This window comes from Cherax quadricarinatus, chromosome 30 (genome assembly GCF_038502225.1).
Source record: "Cherax quadricarinatus isolate ZL_2023a chromosome 30, ASM3850222v1, whole genome shotgun sequence".
Classification (NCBI taxonomy): domain Eukaryota; kingdom Metazoa; phylum Arthropoda; class Malacostraca; order Decapoda; family Parastacidae; genus Cherax; species Cherax quadricarinatus.
In genome coordinates, this window is record NC_091321.1 from 27,183,859 (window position 1) to 27,210,469 (window position 26,611).

Genomic DNA, 26,611 nt, shown 5'->3' on the forward strand with positions numbered 1-26,611 from the left:
CTTAAGTTAATTTTAAGCCTGCCCATAATACTATGCATACAAGTGGCTTTGGCATGCTTCTCTTACCTGTATTTTTTTGTACCTCTGTATGTATGTTCAAATTATAAAATAAATAAATAAATAAATTCCATTCCAGACAGCCAAAAGTATTAAAAAAATAATTTTTTTCATTAAATATACATTTCCCTACAAAGAAAACAATGAGACATGCACAATAACTATATAAATAAATGTTAACCCTTTCAAGGTCGACAGGCCCTCTCAGAGACTTGTTCTCAGGGTTGGCCAAATTTAAAAAAAAAAAAAAAAAAAATCTTATGAAAAAATAGAGAATCTTTTCCCGATCATAATGACACCAAAAATATGAAATTTGATGGAAAACTTACAGAATTATGCTCTCGCGAAGTTAGCAGTCTCGACGATGTTTACGCATTGGCGATTTTGCCCACTTTGAGCCCTATTTTTGGCCAATTCAGTGTACTTGTTGACAATAATCATAACTATTTCGCTAGAACTCCATTTTTTCTATCGATTGAGTACAAGAAACCACCCATTTACCGATTTCAACTATCCAATACAGTGGTCAGAATTTAGCAATTTTGCCAATTTCACACAAATTTCAAAAGATGCCAATTTCTGAATAGGATCCAGAATAAACAAGAAAGACATTCTTGGCACTAAAATAACATTTCCTCTGTTCATTAGTCACGTTCCCATGCCCCTCTTACATTCTTTTGCTTTCCACTTTGAATTTTTATTCTCACAAAAAAATAGAAGATTTACTGTTATGTAGACTACTGCATTGGTGTAGAAATGGTATAAATAATATCAGCACACTTGTGAAAGAATATTAGACTCACCAGTTGATGTGTATTGGATGCATAGCATGATTTGTTTACTTAAGAACTTTGGTAAAAATCGAACATTTCTGCTACTTTGAGCTCAATTTCAGTCAAAATCATCTCAATTTCTGTAATATGTCTTCCATTCTATAAAATGAAACCAGGAAAACTAGAATACAACAATAAATACCATACGAAAATGCAGTACAATGTCGCTGTTTTAATCCAAAAACACGGTCAATTTTTTTTTTTTTTCTCAATACGCACTGTGTGCTGCAGGATTTTTTTTTTATTCCATGCACACTGACCACATAGACCCATTCTTTCATATGTAGGCCTACCAGCTTTCTCTCACTAGATTTGAGGGCGCTAGAATTTAGGCGTACTAGTACGTCAAAAACCCTGGCTAGTAAGCCGTACTAGTATGGCCGAAACCCTGAAAGGGTTAAAATGACACTTACCTTTATTGAAGAGTATTGATAAGTGATGAGACACTGTTTTTCTTGAACACTCTGGGATTTTCAGAGTGATACATGAGTAAAGGCTTCACTTTTCAATCCCCACTAGCATTACAACAAAATAAGAAAGTTAGCCTGTCTTTCATAGGCTTGTGTCCTGGGAGTGCTTTTCCTCCTGAGTAATGTAGGTCCTGTTTGGCATTTTCTTCCAGAACAGGCCTGTTTCATCACAATTAAACACTTGTTGGGGTTGGAATTTTTCAGCTTTGCCACGCCTTATCACACTGTGTATGCCACTATGATTCTTAAATCTCTCAAACAAACCTTTGCCGGTCTTAAATTCACCAATATGAGCACTAGTTCCAGGCATTTTTTCCTGTTCACCTGGGTGTTAGTTGACTGGTGTGGGTTGCATCCTGGGGGACAAGATTAAGGACCCCAATGAAAATAAGTTAGAGAGTTCTTGATGACTCATTGACTTTCTTGGGTTATCCTGGGTGGCTAACCCTCTGGGGTTAATTGTTTCTTGGTAATTGTTTCTCGTTAAGTCACACCAACAACAGTCTCTCCACATCTTCAAGTAGTACAGCTGATGGTGGTGCAGCAGCAGCTGACGGTGGTGCAGCAGCAGCTGACCATGGTACGATAGTATTTCGATAGTATTTCTCACCCTTTTATACCACAGGGTTGGCACTAGAAGCTTTCTTTGGGCCCATAGTGGCTTATTTAGCAGTTACAAGCACTATAAACAATGGAATAATACAAAATGTATCAAATGTATGCATGAAACTGGCCACCCTGGCTTGTAAACAATGACGGCAGGGCAGCTGAGGTGCTCAGGCTGGACGGACAGGTTCGGGACAAATCACATTGGGTGAGTTTTTTATCGTTAGCCAGGCCAAAATTTTTATGCTCAAACACTTCGTTGGGTGGATTTAACGTTATGTGATGCGTTCGTTAGCCGAGGGTCTACTGTAATTAGTAGGTCATAGGTGTATTGTTAAATTATTAATAAGTGATCGCTGTTGTCCACAAAATCGATATTCTGGCAAGGTTTTGGAACCAGGGATACCAGAGAATTGGAGATGTACATGTAAAAAGTGAGACAAATATTAAGTGAAATTGAGGTAATTTTGAGAGGTTATTTGTATGTGGTACAGTGAAACCCATTACAATGTAGTTTTCATACCCCAAAACATTGTATTCTTGTCAACATACAGGTATTCTAGGAAAAGTTACTAACAAATCAACCAAAAATGTTAAATTTCTCTTGCAGCATTGGCAGATATTCCAGAGCTGTTGGGCCATCTCAGACGGAATTACCAATATTGGAAGGAACAGGAAGAAATTAATGCAAATCCAACCCTTCAGAGTCAGCCTCTCAGCAAGGCCGAGGAAGAGGATGAGGCTAAAGAACAAGAGAGTGCTGTTACATCAGAAAATATTAACCCAGATGAAAAAGCAAGCTAGTAATGTGTAGCATGTAGAATATCTCTTTGAATGAATACAAATACTTTTCATAATGTTAGTGTATGAAGGGAGTAACTTTAAGTAATTCCCTCAGGGGTTTGACCTATTGTATCCAGACTTGTGGATGTGTTCTGCTTCAGTTATCTTGTAATTACTGTGTACACATTTTAAATCTAGTGAGAGTTACCTCCATCTACTCCAAATTATAACTTTTTACTCATGCTTTGTTCTCATCTAATATAGTGATGTAAAATTGTAACTAAAATGTTAATTTAGGACAACTACAAATTAATAGGCATGAAAATAATGATACAGTACTCTGGGTTAGTAGAGAAAGTTAGTCTGATTCATGTTTGGAGGTGTCTCACACTCCAGGTTATTACTAATATTACAGTTGACTCCTGCTTAACAGATATTCACTCAAAGACCATAAATAAGTCTCTGACATTCCCTACTTAACACTCATTTTCCATTTGTACCTTTCATATCAAATAAGACTAATGGATTTTTTTTATCCTCTTTTACATCAACTGCAGTTTATTTTTATATACAGCCTCTCCTCACTTAACAACAGAGTTCCTTTCTTAAGACCACATTGGTAAACTAATTTGTCGCTAAGCAAGGAGCATACTATAATGGTAGTGGGTTTATGTCAACAATCTTTGATATTGTTTTAATGTCACCTTTGCACCATTTCTAACATTTTTGGTATACAGTATTTTTAAATGTTTATACAGTAGTGTACTGTATATTGTAATAAACAGTAAAGGAAATCAGCTCTCGTATACATTATTTATGTATACATACTGGTTGGAGAGCCCGTTGTAAGTCCGAGTCGTCAGTAAAGGAGTACTTCACTAAGTGAGGAGAGGCTGTATGTCCATTTAGTATAGTTGTATTCTCGTATATTTTTTTTTTTTTGGTAAAAAAAGTAAAGAAATGCTTGTTTTTACAGTTCTGTTTATAAGGTGTAGTATGTTGGAAACTGGGTGTATAAGGAAGGGTGGAGGAGGTAGGAGAGGTAGCAGTTGCTACTCACAGGATCATAATAGGTTATCATGTGTGCTAGACCCAGGCATGATATGGATGCTGATGACAGTTTTTTCAGACAATATTGTGCTAACCTGGCATAATTATGACAATGCTCTCATGACGCCAAATGACTTCGAACAGGCGATAAATGACATGCCCATGCACTCTGCCCCAGGGCCAGACTCATGGAACTCTGTGTTCATCAAGAACTGCAAGAAGCCCCTATCACGAGCCTTTTCCATCCTATGGAGAGGGAGCATGGACACGGGGGTCGTCCCACAGTTACTAAAAACAACAGACATAGCCCCACTCCACAAAGGGGGCAGTAAAGCAACAGCAAAGAACTACAGACCAATAGCACTAACATCCCATATCATAAAAATCTTTGAAAGGGTCCTAAGAAGCAAGATCACCACGCATCTAGAAACCCATCAGTTACACAACCCAGGGCAATATGGGTTTAGAACAGATCGCTCCTGTCTGTCTCAACTATTGGACCACTACGACAAGGTCCTAAATGCACTAGAAGACAAAAAGAATGCAGATGTAATATATACAGACTTTGCAAAAGCCTTCGACAAGTGTGACCATGGCGTAATAGCGCACAAAATGCGTGCTAAAGGAATAACAGGAAAAGTCGGTCGATGGATCTATAATTTCCTCACTAACAGAACACAGAGAGTAGTCGTCAACAGAGTAAAGTCCGAGGCAGCTACGGTGAAAAGCTCTGTTCCACAAGGCACAGTACTCGCTCCCATCTTGTTCCTCATCCTTATATCCGACATAGACAAGGATGTCAGCCACAGCACCGTGTCTTCCTTTGCAGATGACACCCGAATCTGCATGACAGTGTCTTCCATTGCAGACACTGCAAAGCTCCAGGGAGACATCAACCAAATCTTTCAGTGGGCTGCAGAAAACAATATGAAGTTCAACGATGAGAAATTTCAATTACTCAGATATGGTAAACATGAGGAAATTAAATCTTCATCAGAGTACAAAACAAATTCTGGCCACAAAATAGAGCGAAACACCAACGTCAAAGACCTGGGAGTGATCATGTCGGAGGATCTCACCTTCAAGGACCATAACATTGTATCAATCGCATCTCCTAGAAAAATGACAGGATGGATAATGAGAACCTTCAAAACTAGGGAGGCCAAGCCCATGATGACACTCTTCAGGTCACTTGTTCTATCTAGGCTGGAATATTGCTGCACATTAACAGCACCTTTCAAGGCAGGTGAAATTGCCGACCTAGAAAATGTACAGAGAACTTTCACGGCGCGCATAACGGAGATAAAACACCTCAATTATTGGGAGCGCTTGAGGTTCCTAAACCTGTATTCCCTGGAACGCAGGAGGGAGAGATACATGATTATATACACCTGGAAAATCCTAGAGGGACTAGTACCGAACTTGCACACGAAAATCACCCACTACGAAAGCAAAAGACTTGGCAGACGATGCACCATCCCCCCAATGAAAAGCAGGGGTGTCACTAGCACGTTAAGAGACCATACAATAAGTGTCAGGGGCCCGAGACTGTTCAACTGCCTCCCAGCACACATAAGGGGGATTACCAACAGACCCCTGGCAGTCTTCAAGCTGGCACTGGACAAGCACCTAAAGTCAGTTCCGGATCAGCCGGGCTGTGGCTCGTATGTTGGTTTGCGTGCAGCCAGCAGCAACAGCCTGGTTGATCATACTCTGATCCACCAGGAGGCCTGGTCTCAGACCGGGCCGCGGGGGCGTTGACCCCCGGAACTCTCTCCAGGTAAACTCCAGGTAAAACACACTGGTAGATATCCTGGTCTATGAGGGAGAGAATGGATGGTTAGAGAGGGAGAACAGGATGTAGGGAGAGAGAGGAGAGGGTTATAGAGAAGAAGAGGGGGAAGGAAGGGTAAAGAGTGGAAAAGGGAAAATAAATGAAGGGGAGAGGTAGAGAGAAGATTGGCATTGTAAGGAGGGAGGAGAGGACAAGACGTTTGTATTCACAGGTTAATAATGCATGTACTTCAAGCTAGACAAAGTTTAAAGTTTATTTTCGTTTTTTATCATTCTATTTTTTTTCATTTTGGTGCATATATGGCAGGCTCATGTGTTTTTATAAACATAATTAGAAATATTATAGGTAGTAGGTTGGTAGACAGCAACCGCCCAGGGAGGTACTACCGTCCTGCCAAGTGAGTGTAAAACGAAAGCCTGTAATTGTTTTACATGATGGTAGGATTGCTGGTGTCCTTTTTTCTGTCTCATGAACATGCAAGATTTCAGGTACGTCTTGCTACTTCTACTTACACTTAGGTCACACTACACATACATGTACAAGCACATATATACACACCCCTCTGGGTTTTCTTCTATTTTCTTTCTGGTTCTTATTCTTGTTTATTTCCTCTTATCTCCATGGGGAAGTGGAACAGAATTCTTCCTCCGTAAGCCATGCGTGTTGTAAGAGGCGACTAAAATGCCGGGAGCAAGGGGCTAGTAACCTCTTCTCCTGTATATATTACTAAATGTAAAAGGAGAAACTTTCGTTTTTCCTTTTGGGCCACCCCGCCTTGGTGGGATACAGCCGGTGTGTTGAAAGAAGAAAGAAGAATTAGAAATATAGATTTTTTCCTTCTCAATACTGCATTCCTTAACACTGGCCCTTTTAAACTCTTGCTGGTTGGAATGAAATGTACACTGCACTGTACATGTAATACCTTGTCTTCTCTTCATGAAGGATTTCATGTCTGATTAATGCATAGTTTTGAAGTTCATTGCTAAAGCATAAGCAGGGATAGGATACAGAAAATTGTCTCAGTCTGCATCTCTGGTGCAGACTGAGAGGGTGCATAGGAAGATGGGACTTGATGAAAAGTGTCTTGGTCCACATCTCTGGTTACATCATGGGGAGTATACTAGATAAATGGGATTTACTAATTGCAGTTTCTTCAGTCCCTATGTAGGCTGTTAAGCAAGAGTCAACTTTATATTCGTGGGGAAGTTTTAAACCCATAAGGGTCATACCACTTGGGGAATTGGAGGAGGTGATGGATTATCCCTTCACTAGCTTTGAGGCTAGTACAGGGATGCACTACAGATACATCCCTCAGTTATCCCTGCATTAAAATTTAAATTTTTCATTTTAAAACTAATTGCATTTACTAGCATATATCACAGTAAAGACACATCCCATACCTAGCAAGTGTTGATCATAGCCTAGGTGTGGTTTCATAGCCTGGGTGTGGTGATCATAGCCTGGGTGTGGTGATCATAGCTTGGGTGTGGTGATCATAGCCTGGGTGTAGCAATCATAGCCTGGGTGTAGTGATCATAGACTGGGTAAAGTTGTTATGATTAACAGTGTTGTTTTTGAACTCGAAGAATGCTGTGTTAGTGATTCTGAATCTTGCTTCATGATGCTAGTTATGGGCCACTGTTAATGATGTTGGTTCTGGGCCAGTGTTAATGATGCTGGTTCTGGGCCAGTGTTAATGATGCTGGTTCTGGGCCAGTATTAATGATGCTGGTCCTGGGCCATTGTTATTGATGCTGGTTCTGGGCCAGTGTTAATGATGCTGGTCCTGAGCCAGTGTTAATGATGCTGGTTCTGGACCAGTGTTAATGATGCTGGTTCTGGGCCAGAGTTAATGATGCTGGTTCTGGGCCAGTATTAATGATGCTGGTTATGGGCCAGTGTTAATGATGCTGGTTCTGGGCCAGTGTTAATGATGTTCATTCTGGGCCAGAGTTAATGATGTTCATTCTGGGCCAGAGTTAATGATGCTGGTTCTGGGCCAGTGTTAATGATGCTGGTTCTGGGCCAATGTTAATGATGCTGGTTCTGGGCCAATATTAATGATGCTCATTCTGGGCCAGTGTTAATGATGCTGGTTCTGGACTAGTATTCATGATACTGGTTCTGGGCTAGTATTCATGGTACTGGTTCTGAACTAGTATTCATGATACTGGTTCTGGACTAGTATTAACGATACTGGTTCTGGACTAGTATTCACAATACTGGTTCTGTACTAGTATTCATGATACTGGTTCTGGATTAGTGTTCATGATACTGGTTCTGGGTTGGTATTCATGATACTGATTCTGGCTTGGTATTCATGATACTGGTTCTGGGCTAGTGTTACTGATACTGTCCAAGAAGACATGCTCAGATCAAGATAATTATGACAAATTAGTGATCACTGTCCAGGATAATGATAGCAGACATGCAGTAATAATAATATTTACCATCCAGGTCTGTGATGACCATCTCAGGCAAGTGTCCCCCTCAAGGCCTTTATTATGTTATGGTAATCAACTAATGTATACAGGTATTGACTCCCAGCCCTTGTTGTGCTGAAGACCTGTGCTAATGTGTTAGCTAGCATAATGTGATGCTGTGATTGTATTTTATTGAACAAGATATTATGGATAGTACCAGGCAAGGTACTACCCATAATATCTTGTTCAATATTTTGCCCTGCTGGAGAGTAGAGGATGCAGAGTCAATGTGTTTTGCATTAGTTGGTGTCATAAATTTGTTGCAGCTAGTCTAGTGGAATGGGTTATTGTGCCATGAGAGATTTTAGCTGCCTTGGTGCATGATATTATGTAATGATCATCCTATGGTAGAAGAGTCATACTCCTGTCAGTGTTACTATTAACTCTCCTTTGGTATTCTCTAAATAATTAATTTTACATTATAATTGCGGAGTTCTTAGCTGACCTAAAAATAAAATATATTACACGTGGGAGTTAAAAAAGTGAGAAAACTTACACAGTACAACCTCGATAATCCAAAACACTCAGGGTCAAGCACTGTCTCAGTTGTGGACTTTTTCAGATTTTTAAATACTGTATAATTGTAATAAACACTCATGCACTCCCAAAAGTTTAGACCTGTGTTGTGGTTCTTGAGTCAGAGTTCCACAGGCATGATGCATGCATTCTTCCATCATGGCAACTCCAAATCATCATGCAAGTGCTCATATATTTAAGATATTTCCATAAAGAAACAAAATGGTATTTTGCCTCCAAGTAAAGTTCCATAAATACATAATAAAAACAATTATGTATAAATGGCAAGATGTTGCAACTCATTGCATTTGTGTGACAATGCTTAAAGAATATTTTATAGCAATGATGACATAGCTATCATCATTGCTGCAAACACACTTGGTGCTAATATTGCTTTTTCCCAAAGTTACTTTTTTTTTTTTCAACGAACTGGCCGCATCCCACCAAGGCAGGGTGACCCAAAAAGGAAAATGAAAGTTTCTCTTTTTTTAAATTCAGTAATGTATACAGGAGAAGGGAAACTTTAGACTTATTTTACAGTATTTTAATGCAGCCTTAAAAAAATTGATAAATAATACATTTGTTCCTTGTATAGATTTTTACCTTTGAACTGTTTTTACTCAAGTATGTCCCAACTTTGAGTATAAGTTGGCCTCTGACATTTTTTAAAAAGATCTTACTTTTTTATATACATCTTGTATTGTATAAGTCTACCTTAGTCTTTGACTGGTAAGTCCATTGAAGTTACCGGCTAAGATCTGTTATTCTACCTTAGCTCTATCCAAGGTATATTATCAACTCTCCTGGAATGCAACTTGCAACATTCCACTAACATTTAGGAGCCTTACTGCTAAGTGAAAAGAAGTAGTAGGTGTAGGGAAGCACAATGTTTCAGTTAACTGTGGATCAGGTAATTAGTGTTGGTATTGTGCTGTTGTGTGCAGAAACAGAAAGAGTTTGTCATACAGTCTAATGTTTTCTCTTCATCTTTGCCTAACGCTTAAATACCTGTACATAGAAGAAAAGTAAAAAAGAGAAGATACAGTGTCTGATAGAGCTGGCAGTGTCTTGGATTCATTGTATCAAGGTCAGGTGTACAGCACTTATTGCTCCATATAATTGAAACACCCTGCCTCAGTGGGAGACAACCAGCATGTTAAAAAAAAAATTGAAACAAGAATGGAAGAGCACTGCAGTAAGCCTACTGGCCCATACTAGGCAGGTCTGACTCACATCCAACTATTTACACTCATTTCACATGTATAAAAAATGATAGAAGAAAGAGCACTGTATGAGGCCTTTTAGTCCATGCTAGGAGACCACACACTCACCCATGTATTTGTCCAACTTATTATTAGGATTGTTCCTGGTAGCATTAGAAGTATCGGATTACATTTTAATGGGATGGAATAGCTTAAGCTAATTATTTCACCTATCCCTCAAGTTGTGGTCACATGTGCATTACTGTAATGGCCAGCCATCTCAGTACTGAAGATGTTCACTCATATAGCTATAACATCCTGAGTTATACTGCGTAACAAATATAAAAATAAAGGAATTATAAATAAAGAGGTGAATGTGAGTTCCATCTACCTAGCATGGGCTAGAAGGCCTACTGTAGTTCTCTTATTATTTCACATTCTTACATAGGAATTAGAATGCTGGTTGAGCAAGTTATAGATGAGTACTATGTATAAGTGTGAGAAGAACCTGTCTAGTAAAACCAGTAGTCCTACCTCATTGTTCTTTGATTCTTATGTTGTTCAGTAAAGAAATTTATTAATTTTCAGACTTTCGAAAATATTACCCATGAATAAGTTGACCCTAAAAAGTTTGCAATGAAAAAAATGGCTTAGACCTATATTCTCTGTATATTATAATAATAATAATAATAAATTTGTTTTGACAGGATATGTGGTTGTACAAGGGAATATAATAGTTGAGTTTACATGCCAAAAGCCACTTGTATGCAGAGCATTTCGAGCAGACTTAAAATTAACTTAAGATTAATAAGGCTATAGCATTAAATGGTCATTAGATGAGTTACAGTGAGTACAAGAGAACTGAGTATTAATAGGTAATGCTATATGGCATTAATAAGTCTAGTAGAGAATAAATACAGTTTTGAATTATTTTATAAAAATTACAGTATTACAATAGAACAATTTAAACAATATACAATATGAAGTATTATAATTTAGTATTCCAAACAGTGAAATTTGAACATCCTAATATTGAAGTAACTAGTACATGGTTGAGTTTTCTTCAGCAATCTTTCATTCATTTAAAGTTTTTAAATACATTAATCATATAAAATTATAAAAAGTTAAATAAAAAATTTGGTTGAAATCTGTTTTTGGCAAGAATGAAAAAGAAGAAAATTAATTTTTAAAATTTTATTGATTATGTTTATATCTTAGGTAGCAAATGGCACAACAGAGTTTAAGTGGTAGACTTGTTCAGCTGAAGAGTCAAACGAGTCACTAATATTCTGCTATATGAGGACTGGACAAGACATAAAAAACACATGCATTACAATAGATTGAAACTATCTATGAAAACAAAAAGGCAAATGTATCAAAGCATAGTCATATCAGTACTGATATATAGAGAGGTTGGAGGGAAGTGGTAAACAAGGTTTTGAGTGCTAGGGACTTGATATCCATCAGGCTTGTGTGAGAATGTTAGACATGAGTGGGGGAAAGGATTTTTATGACTTGACGTGCTATTGGAGTGTGGGCAAAGTAACATTTATAACTGGACCTGAATCCTGCACTCTGAAGGAGGGGTGGTGATGTTGCAGTTTGATAGGTCATCTAAACTGTGATGTCAGCATGCTCTGGCAAGATAGTAATTGAGTAAGTGACAGTGAAAGTATTTTCTTTTATTCAAGTCACCCAACCCCAGTGGGAGATAGCCAGTATGTTAAAAAAAAAAAAATGAGCATTATGATACGGGTTAAACTACCAGTCACATGTACTGAGGTCTACTGATCTAATAGCAAGCAGTGTTCCATACCTAACAATAAAATATTTAAGCTTCTTAGCACAGAATTTTCAGCAACTTTTTCACATTGCTAATGTTATATTTTCATTGAAATGTTAGTATGTGCCAAAAAAATCTGCACAATTGTCACACTAACTGCAGTAGGCCCAGTACCCTATGCCAGGCAGGTCCCTCTTAACCCAACTCTCATCTTACTCATGTATTTGTCCAACTTTTTAAAGCAACCAATTCTGTTAGCTTCAGTAATTTTTTTAAAGTTTGTTACAAATGTCCACAACTTTATATCCTTTCTGAATCTAAATTTAACTTTAAAATGCATCTCCTATTCTTTGGTTACATATATTCAATATTCAGTACTCTATTTCTTCCTTATTTATACCTCTTTTCCACTTGTATACTTAAATCATGTTTTCCCTTATACTGTATCTCTAAGAGAGTATAGATTCCTTATACAGTGGATTAATCATTCTTTATATATTCTCCATCATATTTTTATTTTATTATTATTATTATTATTTTTTTTTCAACAAGTCGGATGTCTCCCACTGAGGCAGGGTTACCCAAAAAGAAAGAAAATCCCCAAAAAGAAAATACTTTCATCATTCGACACTTTCACCTCACTCACACATAATCACTGTTTTTGCAGAGGTACCCAGGATACAACAGTTTAGAAGTCTATGCGTATAAAATTGCACACTGAGGGCCCGAGTTCAATTCCCGGCGGGTGGAAACATTTCGACACGTTTCCTTACACCTGTTGCCCTGTTCACCTAGCAGCAAATAGGTACCTGGGTGTTAGGCGACTGGTGTGGGTTGCATCCTGGGGGACAAGATTAAGGACTCCAATGGAAATAAGTTAGACAGTCCTCGATGATGCACTGACTTTCTTGGGTTATCCTGGGTGGCTAACCCTCCGGGGTTAAAAATCCGAACAAAATCTTATCTCTCTCTTATCCACTCTGTAGTACTATGAAGCTCAGAACTCTGCTACATAATGCATACGACATCTCACTGATGTTGTGTATAGTTGTAGAATACCCTAGGACTGTTCCTTATACTTCTTAATGTAAATCCAAGCAATCTGTCAGCCTTATTACAAAGGCTTAGGCATTGTTTTCTTGGCTTTGGATTTCAGCTTACCATGACTCCAAAGTTCAATATGATTTAGTATACATGTCTAGGGTTATTTCCTTTTTCAAGCATTAGGACTTTGCACTTTCTACATCAAACTACATTTACCACCTTTCTGCCCAAGACAACATGTCTAAATCATCCAGATTTATTTGTTAGCCTATTTTTGTGCTGTCAGATAATTTACTCGTGTTTGTGTTTATTCCCTCATCAAAGTCAAAAATAGTTTATGAACAGTAAGAGGCTCAAAACTGATCTTTGTAGAATGCCACTAATGACTGGTCCCCTATCTGATTTTGCCTCATTAATACAAACTTCTTGCTGTCTATTTGTTATCTGTGCCCTATCCATGAGAGAATATTTCCCTTTACCATGTGCTGCCACTTTATCTAACAGTTTTCTGTGCGGGTCTGTCAAAAATTTTTTTGAAATCCAAGTAGACAACTTCATATTCTATATCATGGTCCACTGCCTCAAGTGCCTTACTGAATAGAGTCAGTAAACTTGGTAGGCATGAATCTGTGTTGAGATTTATTAATCAGTTATGCTCATCAAGGTGGCTTCTAATTATACCTGCAATTATAAATTCTAGTAATTTTCCCACTATTGATGCAAAACTAATTGGGGGTAATTTCATGGTAGGGATTTATCTCCCATTTTGTAGATAGGAATTCCATTAGCAATTTTCTATATATCAGTCATGATTCTAGTTTACAGTTACAATAAGCTGTCAGTTAACACATGATCTGTTAACACTTTTTTACATTAACACAGTTGCAAAATTGCAGTATATTTTCTGTGAACGTCCCATATTAATCATTTTGCATGGTGGAGTACATGCAGGGCAATATGTGGCACAGTTCAGATTCTTTCCCCTATCTTGCAGTGAGCTTATGGGTGAGTCAGTTGTGCTATGTTTATACATGTCCACTACCAAACTTGGCCTGTGTTAGTGAATTGATATTTGATCCTTGCATCATCCTGTCTCATCTCCAGATATTAAACATGGCACCCATGAGGAATGCAAGTGATCCTAGAAGTGCAAAGAAGAAGCATAAGTATGAAAGTCTTGGTATTATGAAGAAAATTGAGATCCTAGACAACTAGGAACCCCTTGCCCCCCAATCCCAGCCTCCTAACAAAAATGTGGATGTGGCATCTTTGACTGACAGGTTATGTACCCTTACACCCATACCTTACCCATGCCCTCACCCACACCACTCCTCACACACCATAACCCCCTTTCCCCCTACAGTCACATGCCCACAGCATCCCTCACACACCATAACCCCTTCCCACAGTCACATGCCCACACCACCTATCCTGGCTTCACCCACACCACTGACTCATGCTGAGCCACCTGCTGTCATTCACCCACACCTGTTCTCAATCACACCACCCTCCACCCAAATCAGTCTCTCTCACCTCCTGCTCTCCATCCACTTACTGTGCTGTCACACTCACGCACGCATGCACCTACCTACCCGAGATTAATTACACCTTTCAACCTGCGGTAGCATTCACTCGCACCACCTGCCTTCACTCGCATCTGCTTTTAACCAATACCAGCATCCACCCACCTCCACTCACACACTTGCATGCACCCACACTCACCTTCGCCTTCACCCACACTTGCTTTCACCCTGTACTTGCATTTGCCCCCACCTCTATCATACGCCCAGCAACCCCACACATGCCACCTGGCTATACAACTCTCCTGCCTTTACCCACACCACTTCTGTACACCTACTCATGCCTTCACCCAACTCTCTGCCTCCCACACCTGCCTCTGCCCCATACCTGCCTCTACCCCATACCTGCCTCTACCCCATACCTGCCTCTACCCCATACCTGCCTCTACCCATACTCTTTTCCTACCTGTCTCCATCCCTTCACTACACATCCAGCAACCTTCACCCATACAATCTCCCCACAACCACACCTTTACCCACATCATGCCTCGACTCTACCTCTCATAGCTGATGATGCCTTATTGTCAGCTGTATAAAGTACTGCAGGGTAAAACAAACCAGAGATACATTACAGAATGCCTCAGTACTCCAGTACAATCAACATAAGTGCAAGAACCTCAGCCAACATTCCACAACTTTACACATCAGCCCAGTAGAGTTGCACCATCCTTCTCTACTCCTTTTACAATCAACAACATACACCAGCAACTAGAATTTAAGGTAGAAATACTATTTTGTAATCTTTGTTGCTATAATTTTTTTTTAACTATAACACATCACTACATCGACCTACATTTACATTATCATCATTTTTATTTTACAGTTTCAAGACTTGAATTTTTTTTTTTTTTTTTTTTTTTTTTTTTTTTTTGACGAACATAGCCCTATTTTTCCTATATATTCTTCAGTTCATTTTACACAATATTCTTATTGCAATCTATTTTCAGGATTGTATCTACTGTATTAACTGATGGTCAACTGTATAATTGGTAAGTTTAGTTAGTGGTTCACTCAGTTTCATTTTGCATTCTTCAAGAACCCTCGAAAACAATTCGTTGGACCCGAGGACTTGTTACTCTAATTTGTCCACTTGCTTAAAAACCATATCTGGCGACTCTGATATTACATATCTTTTTGTCATTATTATTATTATTTAAGCACTAAATCCAAAAGGGTCATACAGCACTCTGGTCATGAGATCCACTATAATAATTGCTGAGATTTTGTTTCTTTTTGTATTAGTCTATTGAAAATTGAGCACATTTGTTTCTCATTAAGTTGTCTAGGGTTGGTTAAGTGAACCCAGTATTTTTCTGATCTTTGCTCTGTATACTGTATGTACATACTTGGAACAAACCTTTCACATTAGGTTTGATTTACTTGCAACCTTAATTTCACAATCTTGTTTAGTGTTTCTTATCTCTTTTATTAACTTAATATGAACATATTGGTTCATAATGTGATCCTCTCCTCTCTTGAGCCACCTATAAATTCCTCTCCTCCTTCAAAAGATGTTTTAGTTACCTATTTATCCATTTCAGATCATGTTTATTTGATCTCATTTCTTTATAGGAAATATATATTCTTTGGGCAGTTTGTATTAAGAAAAATATTGTATTGACAGTTTTTTTTGTTACCCGTCGACACAAGACGGGTGTTCTCGAAGTCCATTGTAATCTGCAGAATGAAAATCTGGGACTTTTACTACATTATTCTTATCTTCATACCTGTAGGCAATGTTAACATAAGAAATTTGTGATCAGTCATACCAAAATCCTCCATGATCTCTAGATTGTTTACAAGTCTTCTTGTTCAGTGGTACCAAATCAAAGAGATCATTACCTCCTGTTGATTCTTTGACAAACTGTTTTAAATAAGCAATCCTGGACTACCTTAGGGAAATTATTCAGTGCTAGATTCCCAGTCAAGGAATTCCAATCAATATGGTTACATTATGTAGGAGAGAGGGAGACTACTTTCCATTAAAGTAAGTCTTAGACAGGGATGCATGATGTCACCATGGTTATTTAACATATATATAGATGGGGTTGTAAAAGAAATAAGTGCTAGGGTGTTAGGGAGAGGTATGGGATTAAAAGATAAAGAATCTAATACAAAGTTGGTGGTGTCACAGTTGCTCGTTACCAATGACAGTGCTTTTGGGAGATTCTGAAGAGAAGTTGCAAAGGTTGGTGGATGAATTTAGGAGGGTATGTAAAAGAATGAAAATAAAAGTGAACACAGGAAAGAGGAAGGTAATGAGGGTAACAAATGAGTTTGGAAATGAAAGGTTGGATATCAGATTTACTGTAAGGAGGGCATATGGAGAAAGTGAATGTGTTCAGATATTTGTGGGTGGGCTTGTCAACAGAGAGGTCTATGAAAGAGATGATGAACCATAGGACTGACAAGGGGAAAAAGTTGGATGGTGCATTGAGGCATCTGTGGAGACAAAGAATGTTATACATAGAGGCAAAGAGGGGAATGTATGCGAGTTTAGTGCTACCAACACTCTTACATGGGTGTGAAGCATAGATTGTGAATGTTGCAGTGAGAAGGAGACTGGAAGGAGTGGAGTTATGTCTGAGTGCTATGTGTGGTGTGAATGTTATGCAGAGAATTCATAGTTTGGAGATGAGGAGGTATGGGGTTACTAAATGTGTTATCCAGAAGGCTGAGGGATGGGGGGAGGGGAGGATTATGGAAGTGTTTTGGACATTTAGAGAGGATGGAAAAAAAATAGGATGACTTGGAGGTGTATAAATCTAGTGGAGGGAAGGTGGGGTAGGGACTATCCTAAGAAAGGGTGGAGGGAGAGGGTAAGAGGTTTTGTATGCAAGGACTTGGACATCCAATAAGCATGTTAGATAGAAGCAAGTGAAGGCAAGTGGTTTTTGTGACTTGACATTCTGTTGGAGTGTGAGCAAGGTAACATATATGAAGGAATTCAGGGAAACCAGTTAGTTAGACTTGAGTCCTAGAGGTGGGAGTTAGTGCCTGCACTCTGGAGGAGGGGTGGGGATATTGCAGTTCGGAGGGTCATATGAACTGTAGTATTGGTGCACCTCTGGCAAGACAGTGATGGCGAGTCTATTTTTTGGGTCGTTGCAATTAAAAATCTTTAAGATTTCTACATTTTCATATCCTTAAGCCTTGATAATTTCACTTTTCTCTGACAAGTAGGGCTACTCCACCCCTTTCTTGTTTCTGTTAGTGTTGAATAATTTAACCCCTTCAGGGTCCAAGGCCCAAATCTGAAGTGGTGCCCCAGTGTCCAAGAATTTTCCAAAAAAAATTTTATTTTTTCTTATGAAATGGTAGAGAATCTTTTTGCGAAGGTAATAAAACAAAAAGTACGAAATTTGATGGAAAATTGACGAAATTATGCTCTCGCAAATTTTGATGTGTCAGCGATATTTATGAATCGGCAATTTTGCCGACTTTGACTTCCATTTTAGGCCAATTACATCATTCCAGTCGACCAAATTCTTAGCTATTTTACTAGTATTACTTCTATTCTATCGATTGAGCACAAGAAATCGCCAAGTCAACTGTTTCAATTACAAAATAAAGTGATCGGAAATTGGTAATTTGGCCAATTTAACACAAAGTTCAAAATATTCCAATTTCAAAATAGCATCCAGAATAAACAACGTAGGCATTCCTGGCACTAAACTAACATTTCCTCGGTTCATTAGTTACGTTTTGAGGCTTTACAAATAAATCCCATTTTGATTTTTTATTCACATGATGAATTTTTATTCACACCAAAAAATAGAAGATTTACTGTTATGCAATATTGTAATAATTGTATAAATATCATCACCACATTTGTGAATGTATATTAGACCCACCAGCTGGCATGTATTAGACGTGTGAGGTCGTTTGTTTACTCTTGAACATCGGCAAAAATTTAACATTTCTGCTACTTTGAGCTCAGTTTCAAGCCATTTCCAGTGCTAAAACCAATCAAAATCATCTCTATTTCTGTAATATGTCTTCCATTCTATCAAATGAGACCAAGAAATTGCAAATACAACTATAAAAAACATACGAAAAAACACTGCAAAGTTGCTGTTTTAATCGAAAATCTTGGTTTCAGCTTTTTTTCTCATTATACACAGTGTGCTGCAGGATTTGTTTTATGTGGTGCACACATACCACATAGATGTATTCTCTCATATCTAGGCCCAAGTGTACCACTCACAGTTTATCAGAGTGAGCTGAGCTCATGACGTAGATCTACGGTTTGGACCCTGAACGCAAAGCCGTAGATCTACAGGACGGACCCTGAAAGGGTTAAATCCTTGATGTTGCATTTGGCAGGCATGTTCCGATTCTTTAAACTAAACCGTATTTTGTTAATTACAATTGTATTACTTGTACGTTCAGTTAGTCTTAGTTCTTTTATCTTAAATTTATTGCTATGGCTCTTAGTGTGATATATTTTTTAAAAGCTTTTCTTTTGTCTGCCTTCCTCTTTATTTTTGCTCTCTTTACTTATTGCACTTTTATTCTTACCCACCCCACAAACTTCATTAATTTCAAAATGTTTGTTTTTTAGTTTTCATTACCACAGCCCTTTCCCATACAGACCCTCATTTTTTAATTCTAATTTTCATTTCCCAAAATGTCAGTATATTTGTATCAGTCCTATTCATTTCCAAATAACTGAAGTTTCTGAGAACAGATATTAGTTTAAACCCCCTGACAGATCACTAACTGCCCTCTATACTGATATAACTAAAGCTTTGATTCTGTGCAATGAAAAATTAATTCTATCTCTTGCAAACTTAACACATTTAGCAAAAGGTGTCCCAGTTGTCAGTCCACTTTGTTAGTTGCCCCACAGCACTTACCCAGCCAGCTGTTTACTCCAAATACCCTAGGCAGCCACTCATTTCCCACCCTCATCCTGGGTAGAATACTACGTATTACAAGTATACAAATCCTTTCTTTAATCTCTGTAATAGCAAGCATTAACTTGTGTAGCATATCTTCACCTCTTGCCCTCCTGATATCAATTCCTCCCACCCTCATTCAAAAAAGTAGTATCATTTCCACAACCAGACAAAATATTGGTCATGTGGCCTATAGAATCCCCTATTCCTGCTCTAGAAACAACAGTACCCTTCCCTGTCTTTTCTTTGACACTCTTTTCTGTCGTCTCGGCTTGTTGGTATGTTAGGTGTCCTGGAATTTACCTGGAGAGGGTTCCGGGGGTTAACGCCCCCGTGGCCCGGTCTGTGACCAGGCCTCCTACAACAGTCTTGGAACACGGTAAATGAATTAGAAATTTCTATAGTGCCTTCAGCCTTTATCATCAGTTTGGTGCCTATCTTCTCCATCACTGTCATAGCAGTCTTCATCATCACTAAAATTGTTACAAATCCTCTTGCTCTCCTCAGTCAGTTTCCTAGCTTCCTCCAGCTACACATGATGGTACAGCTGCTCCAGAGAAGACATTGTTGTGTTATTGTTTAGAAGCTCATTAGCACATCCTTGTATGACAGGTTAGTTCACTACCCTAATGTAGTAGTATCTGTATTTATTTATTTAGTTTAACTGGGAGGAAGTGCTAGACCCATAGAGATTATATAGCACATGGGGAATGGGAGACATTAAGGTTCAGAGGGTAAGTCCAGTTCCTTGGATCAAGAGTGCCTCACCAACATCAGTGGGTGCTTTCTTGTGGGAAGCATATAACATATCTTGAAATTTCAGCTTTCTTCACAAGAGTTAGTGTAATGTGCATTCTCTTTACACCACCACATTCCTTACTACTTGTAATTTTTGGGGGGGATGATTCTATGAAGAATAAAAGCAAAGTATTATTAATATTAGAACAAAGGGAAGTGCTAAACATGTAAGGATTATACAGCACATGGGGAATGAAAAGTAATCAGGTTTGATCCAAGGAAAGGTAGGACAGGTCCTCTTGGATAAAGGCACCTTAAGTGGGATAATAAAAAACTATTAATGGGAAAGCTAATGACTCGACCAATGTGTCATAGTTACAGTAGCATTAAGTTTCAGAGGTATCAGAAGGAAAATGTTAAAATAATTGTTACATACAATTTTTTTTAGTTACAGAGTACAGGAATTTCTGAAGTACAGAAATGTGAAGTATCGAGGTTTTACTGTATGAAAATAAAAATGTAAAAATATGAAAACTATTTTATACATTAGCCACAAATAGAAGACAATATAAGTGTGGCTAGAAGTGAGAGGAAAATAAATGTTTGCCGGTCAGCAGGACTCCAGCAGTTTGGTCAGCCACAAATGATAACACTGAGCTGTAGAGTAGTGCCCCTTAGTGACACCTTGTAGCAAGTCTGCTCATATTGTTAAAAATATGTATGTTAAAAAGATGTGTTTTGTGTACCTGAGGGTAAACCTCTCCATGCATGTGTTGCATAGGCATGGATGGAGATGTTTTCATAATTGTCAGTGCTATAAAGAAACCAAATGTTGACTTCTTGCCAGATATAATTTATTACAGTGAGACACCTGGTATACTATATTTTGTGTGCCCTTGCAGTACTCTAGTGGAATTAGAAAACATTTCCCCCCTCACTTGACAATATTTTGCTCTTTATTAGTCTAACTGGGACAAAGTAACTGTTATTAACTGCTTATATAAATTAATCAAGTCATAAAGATTATGGACTAGTAAGGCTCAGTTTTGTATGTTACACTGTATTTGCAAAATGATCCTGAAACATAAACCTTAGACTTTCAATTGTTATTTGCAAATTGTTTATTAGGAGAATGGGCATAGCTTGGTGTCATTAATATAGCTGCCCAACCTGGTGAGACATGCAGGTGTTGAGTTAGCATAAAATTATTTGTAGAATTGCTCCATTTTTATATTATACAAGAGTGTTTATATTATAGACACACACATACTGTAGCTTTTCTCCAGTCAAAATATGCATGGATGCAGATCCTTAATCTGGAAACACACATTTTGATTATTAGTCATAACATCTCTCACTCAACACCTTCATCAGTAAGCACAGTTCACTAGTGTTCAAAGCAGCACTTTGTAGTAAGTATCTGAGGCTATTTAAGTCTTCATCTTTTTAATATATATAAGAGGTCTAATAAGAATTTGTATAAATAATATTGGTTCATATATACAGATACATACATGTATATCTTCTTATATTTTTAAATATGTAAGGGTTTCCCATTTTTAGTGCTTCCTGTCATTGGTTAGATGGGAGGGAACTTGTGTGAAATGCTTGTATGCAAGAAAATTTTTTTTTTTTTAGTTTACAGAGAAATGCAGAGGTTTTTATCAGAATGTTATACACATTGCACTAGTATTACTGAGTTTCACAAGAACACCATTCATAAGTGATAAGGATTCACTCTGAGCACCTTAAGCATCCAGTGTAGGATTATGCCCACTGGGGTTGTGAACTGCTTTGGCTATAGGACCAGTGCACTTTTAGCAGCATAGATCATATTGCAAAAATTGGAGTTAAGTGAATGAAGACAAAATTAATACAGAAGTTGGATGGATTTTATAAATGTTTAGTTGTGTCCACTGAGACTTCTCTTCCACAGAGCTTAGTGATGTACAATCCTCATCCCCAACTTCCACAGCTGATTCATCACAAAATACATAGCCCATGCTGCCTACATGAGTAACAGCTGGTTACCTTTATAAACAGTTCGATCTCATAAAACAATATTTATCAGTCGTCAGAAATATGGCTTCCTGAATCTCTGGTTCTTTCTCTGAAACAATGTGATGAGTATGTGTGCATGTGTAGAAGCACAAGGCTGGTCCATGTGTGAGTTCCCTCCTCTCATTAGCCTCCTTAGTCAGCTGTGCATGCACGCACACATGCAGATGCGCGCGCGCACACACACACACACACACACACACACACACACACACACACACACACACACACACACACACACACACACACACACACACACACACACACACACACAGGAGTTTGGACTCGACCCCTGCAACCTCAACTAGGTAAGCGCGCGTGCGCGCACACACACACACACACATGAGCTTGGACTCGACCCCTGCAACCTCAACTAGGTGAGCACGCACACACACTAATGCACTAAAATACACAAACACACACACACTAGCAGCAACCAGTGAAGAGGCAGGGCCAGAAGCTGTGACTCAACCCCTGCAACCACAACTAGGTGAGTACATACACACACACACTAACATATCTCGTGCATCAACATGTTAGGGACACTACCAGAGAGAGAGAGGAGGATGAACCAGCAAGACTGGACCTCATGTTCACCCTGAGTAGCTCAGACATTGAGGACATCATATATGAAAGGCCCCTTGGAGCTAGTGATCACGTGGTTCTGAGCTTTGAATACATAGTAGAGTTACAAGTGGAGAGGGTAACAGAAGTAGGATGCAAAAAGCCAAACTACATAAGGGGGGACTACACAGGTATGAGGAACTTCCTGCAGGAGGTTCAGTGGGAAAGAGAATTGGTAGGAAAGTCAATAAGAACAAAATGCAAGGAGGCAGAGGAAAGGTTTGTTCCCAAGGGCAACAGAAATAATGGGAAGACCAGAATGAGCCCTTGGTTTACCCAAGGGTGTAGGGATGCAAAAAATTAAGTGCACTAGAGAATGGAAAAAGTACAGAAGACAAAGGACCTAGGAAAGTAAAGAGATTAGTCGAAGGGCCAGAAACAAACAAGTTTGCACAGATAAGGACAGTACGAAAACGACATAGCATCAGAAGTCAAGTCTGACCCGAAGCTGTTGTATAGCCACATCAGGAGGAAGACAACAGTCAAGGACCAGGTAATCAGGCTGAGGAAAGAAGGTGGGGAAGCTCACAAGAAACGACCAAGAAGTGAGGAGCTCAACATGAGATTTAAGGAAGTATTCACAGTGGAGACAAAAAGGACTCCGAGAAGTCAGAACAGGGGGGTACACCAACGAGGGATATACCAACAAGTGTTGGATGAAATACACACAACCGAGGAGGAGGTGAAGAAGCTGTTAAGTGACCTCGTTACCTCAAAGTTGGTGGGACTGGACATCTCTCCGTGGGTTCTTAGAGAGGGAGCAGAGATGCTTTGTGTGCCACTAACAATTTTCAACACATCCATTGAACGTGAGTAACTACCTGAGGTATGGAAGATGACAAATGTAGTCCCCATTTTTAAGAAAGGAGACAGACACGAGGCACTTAACTATAGAACAGTGTCACTGACATGTATAGTGTGCAAAGTCATGGAGAAGATTATCAGGAGGAGAGTGGTGGAGCACCTAGAACAGAACAAGCTTATAAATGACAACCAGCATGGATTCGTGGAAGGCAAATCCTGTGTCACAGACCTACTGGAGTTTTATGACGAGGTAACGGAAGACGCGAGAGAGAGGGGTGGGTAGACTGCATTTTCTTGGATTGCAAGAAGGCCTTTGACACAGTTCCTCACAAGAGATTAACGCAAAAGCTAGAGGATCAGGCACGTATAACAGGAAGGTCACTGCAGTGGATCAGAGAATACCTGACAGGGAGGCAACAATGAGTCATGATATGTGACGAAATATCAGAGTGGGCGCCTGTGACGAGCGGGGTTCCACAGGGGTCAGTCCTAGGACCAGTGCTATTTTTGGTATATGTGAATGACATGTTTGAAGATGATGTGAAGTTAATAAGGAGAATTTAATCAGATGAGGATCAGGCAGGAGTACAAAGAGACCTGGACAGGCTGGAAGCCTGGTCCAGCAACTGGCCAAATGCAAAGTCATGAAGATCGGGGAAGGGCAAAGAAAACCACAGACAGAGTATAGGCTAGGTGGCCAAAGACTGCAAACCTCACTCATGGAAAAGGATCTCAGGGCAAGTATAATAATGAGCACATCTCCTGAGGCACACAACCAGATAACTGCTGCAGCATATGGGCAACTAGCAAACCTGAGAACAGCATTCTGATACCTCAGTAAGGAATCGTTCAAGACTCTGTACACTGTGTATATCAGGCCCATACTGGAGTATGCAGCACCACTTTGGAACCAACACCTGGTCAACCATGTTAAGAAATTAGAGAAAGTGCAAAGGTTTGCAACGAGGCTAGTTCCAGAGCTAAGGGGAATGTTCTACAAAGAAAGATTAAGGGAAATCGGCCTGATGACACTGGAGGACAGGAGGGTTAGGGGAGACACGATGTTCCAGAGATGGGACACAGAAACAAGGGGTCACAAGTGGAAGTTGAAGATTCAGATGAGTCAAAGAGATGTTAGGAAGTATTTCTTTAGTCATAGAGCTGTCAGGAAGAACAGTCTGGCAACTGACGAAATGGAGGCAGGAACCATATGTAGTTTTAAGTTGAGGTATGATAAAGCTCATGGAGCAGGGAGAGAGAGGACTTAGTAGTGATCAGTGAAGAGGCAAGGCCAGGAGCTATGTCTCGACCCCTGCAACCACAAATAGGTGAGTGTGCACACACACACACACACACACACACACACACACACACACACACACACACACACACACACACTCACACACACTCACACACACACACACACACACACACACACACAATCACACACACACAATCACACACACACAATCACACACACACAATCACACACACACAATCACACACACACAATCACACACACACAATCACACACACACAATCACACACACACAATCACACACACAATCACACACACACAATCACACTCACACACACACACACAATCACACACACACACACACACACACACATGCACAAACAAACATCTTGTGTTACATTATGTTGCAATATTTAAGTTTGTAAAAAAAATATATTTATTTGAGAACTTTCCTTAATGTGCCAGATACACATACTGTATTTACATTACAAAAGAAACCTCTAGCAGGAAGATTTATAGTAACTTGTAGGAATTACTGTTTTCAAATTATTCACTGCCATCCCCCACCACTGATGGCAATTTATATGAAGTCCTGTGCTGTGATTTTTCATTATAATTATGTTTATTTCATATTCTTACCTCCACTGACATTTCATAACAGCAATAATAATGCCTCGAGGGTAACAGAAAGAAAGTTATACTTAGTGTAATCAGATTGTTCCCAGACTGTATACAAAATTTATATATATATATATGTGTGTGTGTGTGTGTGTACACAAACATTAGGGCTCGTAAAACAAAAAGGTATCTGAACTTAGTGTCTCATGTCTTGGTCCCTCAAAGACATTATACAATATCCTCATTTTTGTTCAGTGCTATATTGTAGTGAGACACCAGAGATTACTTCCACAAAGTCAGAGGAGCAAACAGGGTTTCTTTCAGTGCTTTTCAGAGGCATTGTAAAACAGTTATATAAAGACTAACATGGAGCAAATTTACCTGGTTAGCAAACTTCAAACCTTCTGTTAAATGTCTAAGCAGTGGAGCTATAATGTAATTGCACATTGACTTACAATTAGCCTCCTGTGTAGTGCTGATTGGTAGTCATATACAATATCTGTCATATATGTTCCTCAGAAAGCATAATAGCAACATACTATTGCTATTTAAATAACTCCTTTCTGGCCAGTAGCTAATGTAAATCACCTACCATACTATTTTTATTCAGAGAATTCCTAAAATTTGAAATGTGGACTTTGTAATTGACTTTTTGCCTGAATAAGAAATTCATTGGTATACTTTTTATTAAAACAATTTACTGCCTTTAATATCAAGTATTTGTCTAGTATTATCTTTATGGCTTTCACTACTTAGACCAACTGGCATAGCATTTGCAATGCTTTTCTAAAGATGTTAGGGACAGAACCTTTCACTATATCTAAATGTAAAAAAACATTGTTCTCAACTGTCTGTCTGGTTTATGAGTAATTTCAATGGAACATTTGTTTATTGCTTAAAATGAATAAATATTTTTAATAAGAATAGAGTTGCATCAACACATAGGCCACCATAATACCAAAGGATAATTGAAAGTATAAATCATTTGAATGAGATGAGGAGGAACTATTGTAAGATAATGACATGAAGAGAGAGGACTTGTGCGGGCACAAATTGCTACCTCTTCAAGTTGTTATTTCACAATAGTGTGACAGTTGATTTTGTAGAACATTTCAAGTTATTCAGAGTACTGTATTTTATTTAGGAAGCAGTTATAAAATGAATATTTTGTTTGCAAATGGTATCACCATTCTTGTATGAATATTAAAACATTTCACACCCAAAGTGAGATTTAAAATTGGAGGCAGAATATTAACCTGTATAAACATGGATATGGCACAGCCAGCTTTCTATTTTCAACATATATTTATATTGGTATAACATTTCGGTTAAGTAACTAGATGTGTAACCCACTGCCAATCCTTCCTGGCCCCAAGATCAAAGATAAGTCTCAGGATTTGTAAATAAA

At 38.7% G+C, this 26,611-nt stretch overlaps 1 protein-coding gene across 4 annotated transcripts in view; it reads left to right on the forward strand.

Annotated features, from left to right (window-relative positions):
- Positions 1-26,127, forward strand: part of LOC128692768 (high affinity cAMP-specific and IBMX-insensitive 3',5'-cyclic phosphodiesterase 8B) — a 659,454-nt gene extending 633,327 nt beyond the window's left edge. For all 4 annotated transcript variants that reach the window (XM_070090034.1, XM_070090035.1, XM_070090036.1 and 1 more), the window contains one exon: positions 2,577-26,127. In XM_070090034.1, coding sequence (XP_069946135.1) covers positions 2,577-2,770 — 194 coding nt within the window. In that variant the 3' untranslated portion in view covers positions 2,771-26,127. The remainder of the gene's footprint in view (positions 1-2,576) is intronic.
- Positions 26,128-26,611: the final 484 nt, after the last annotated feature.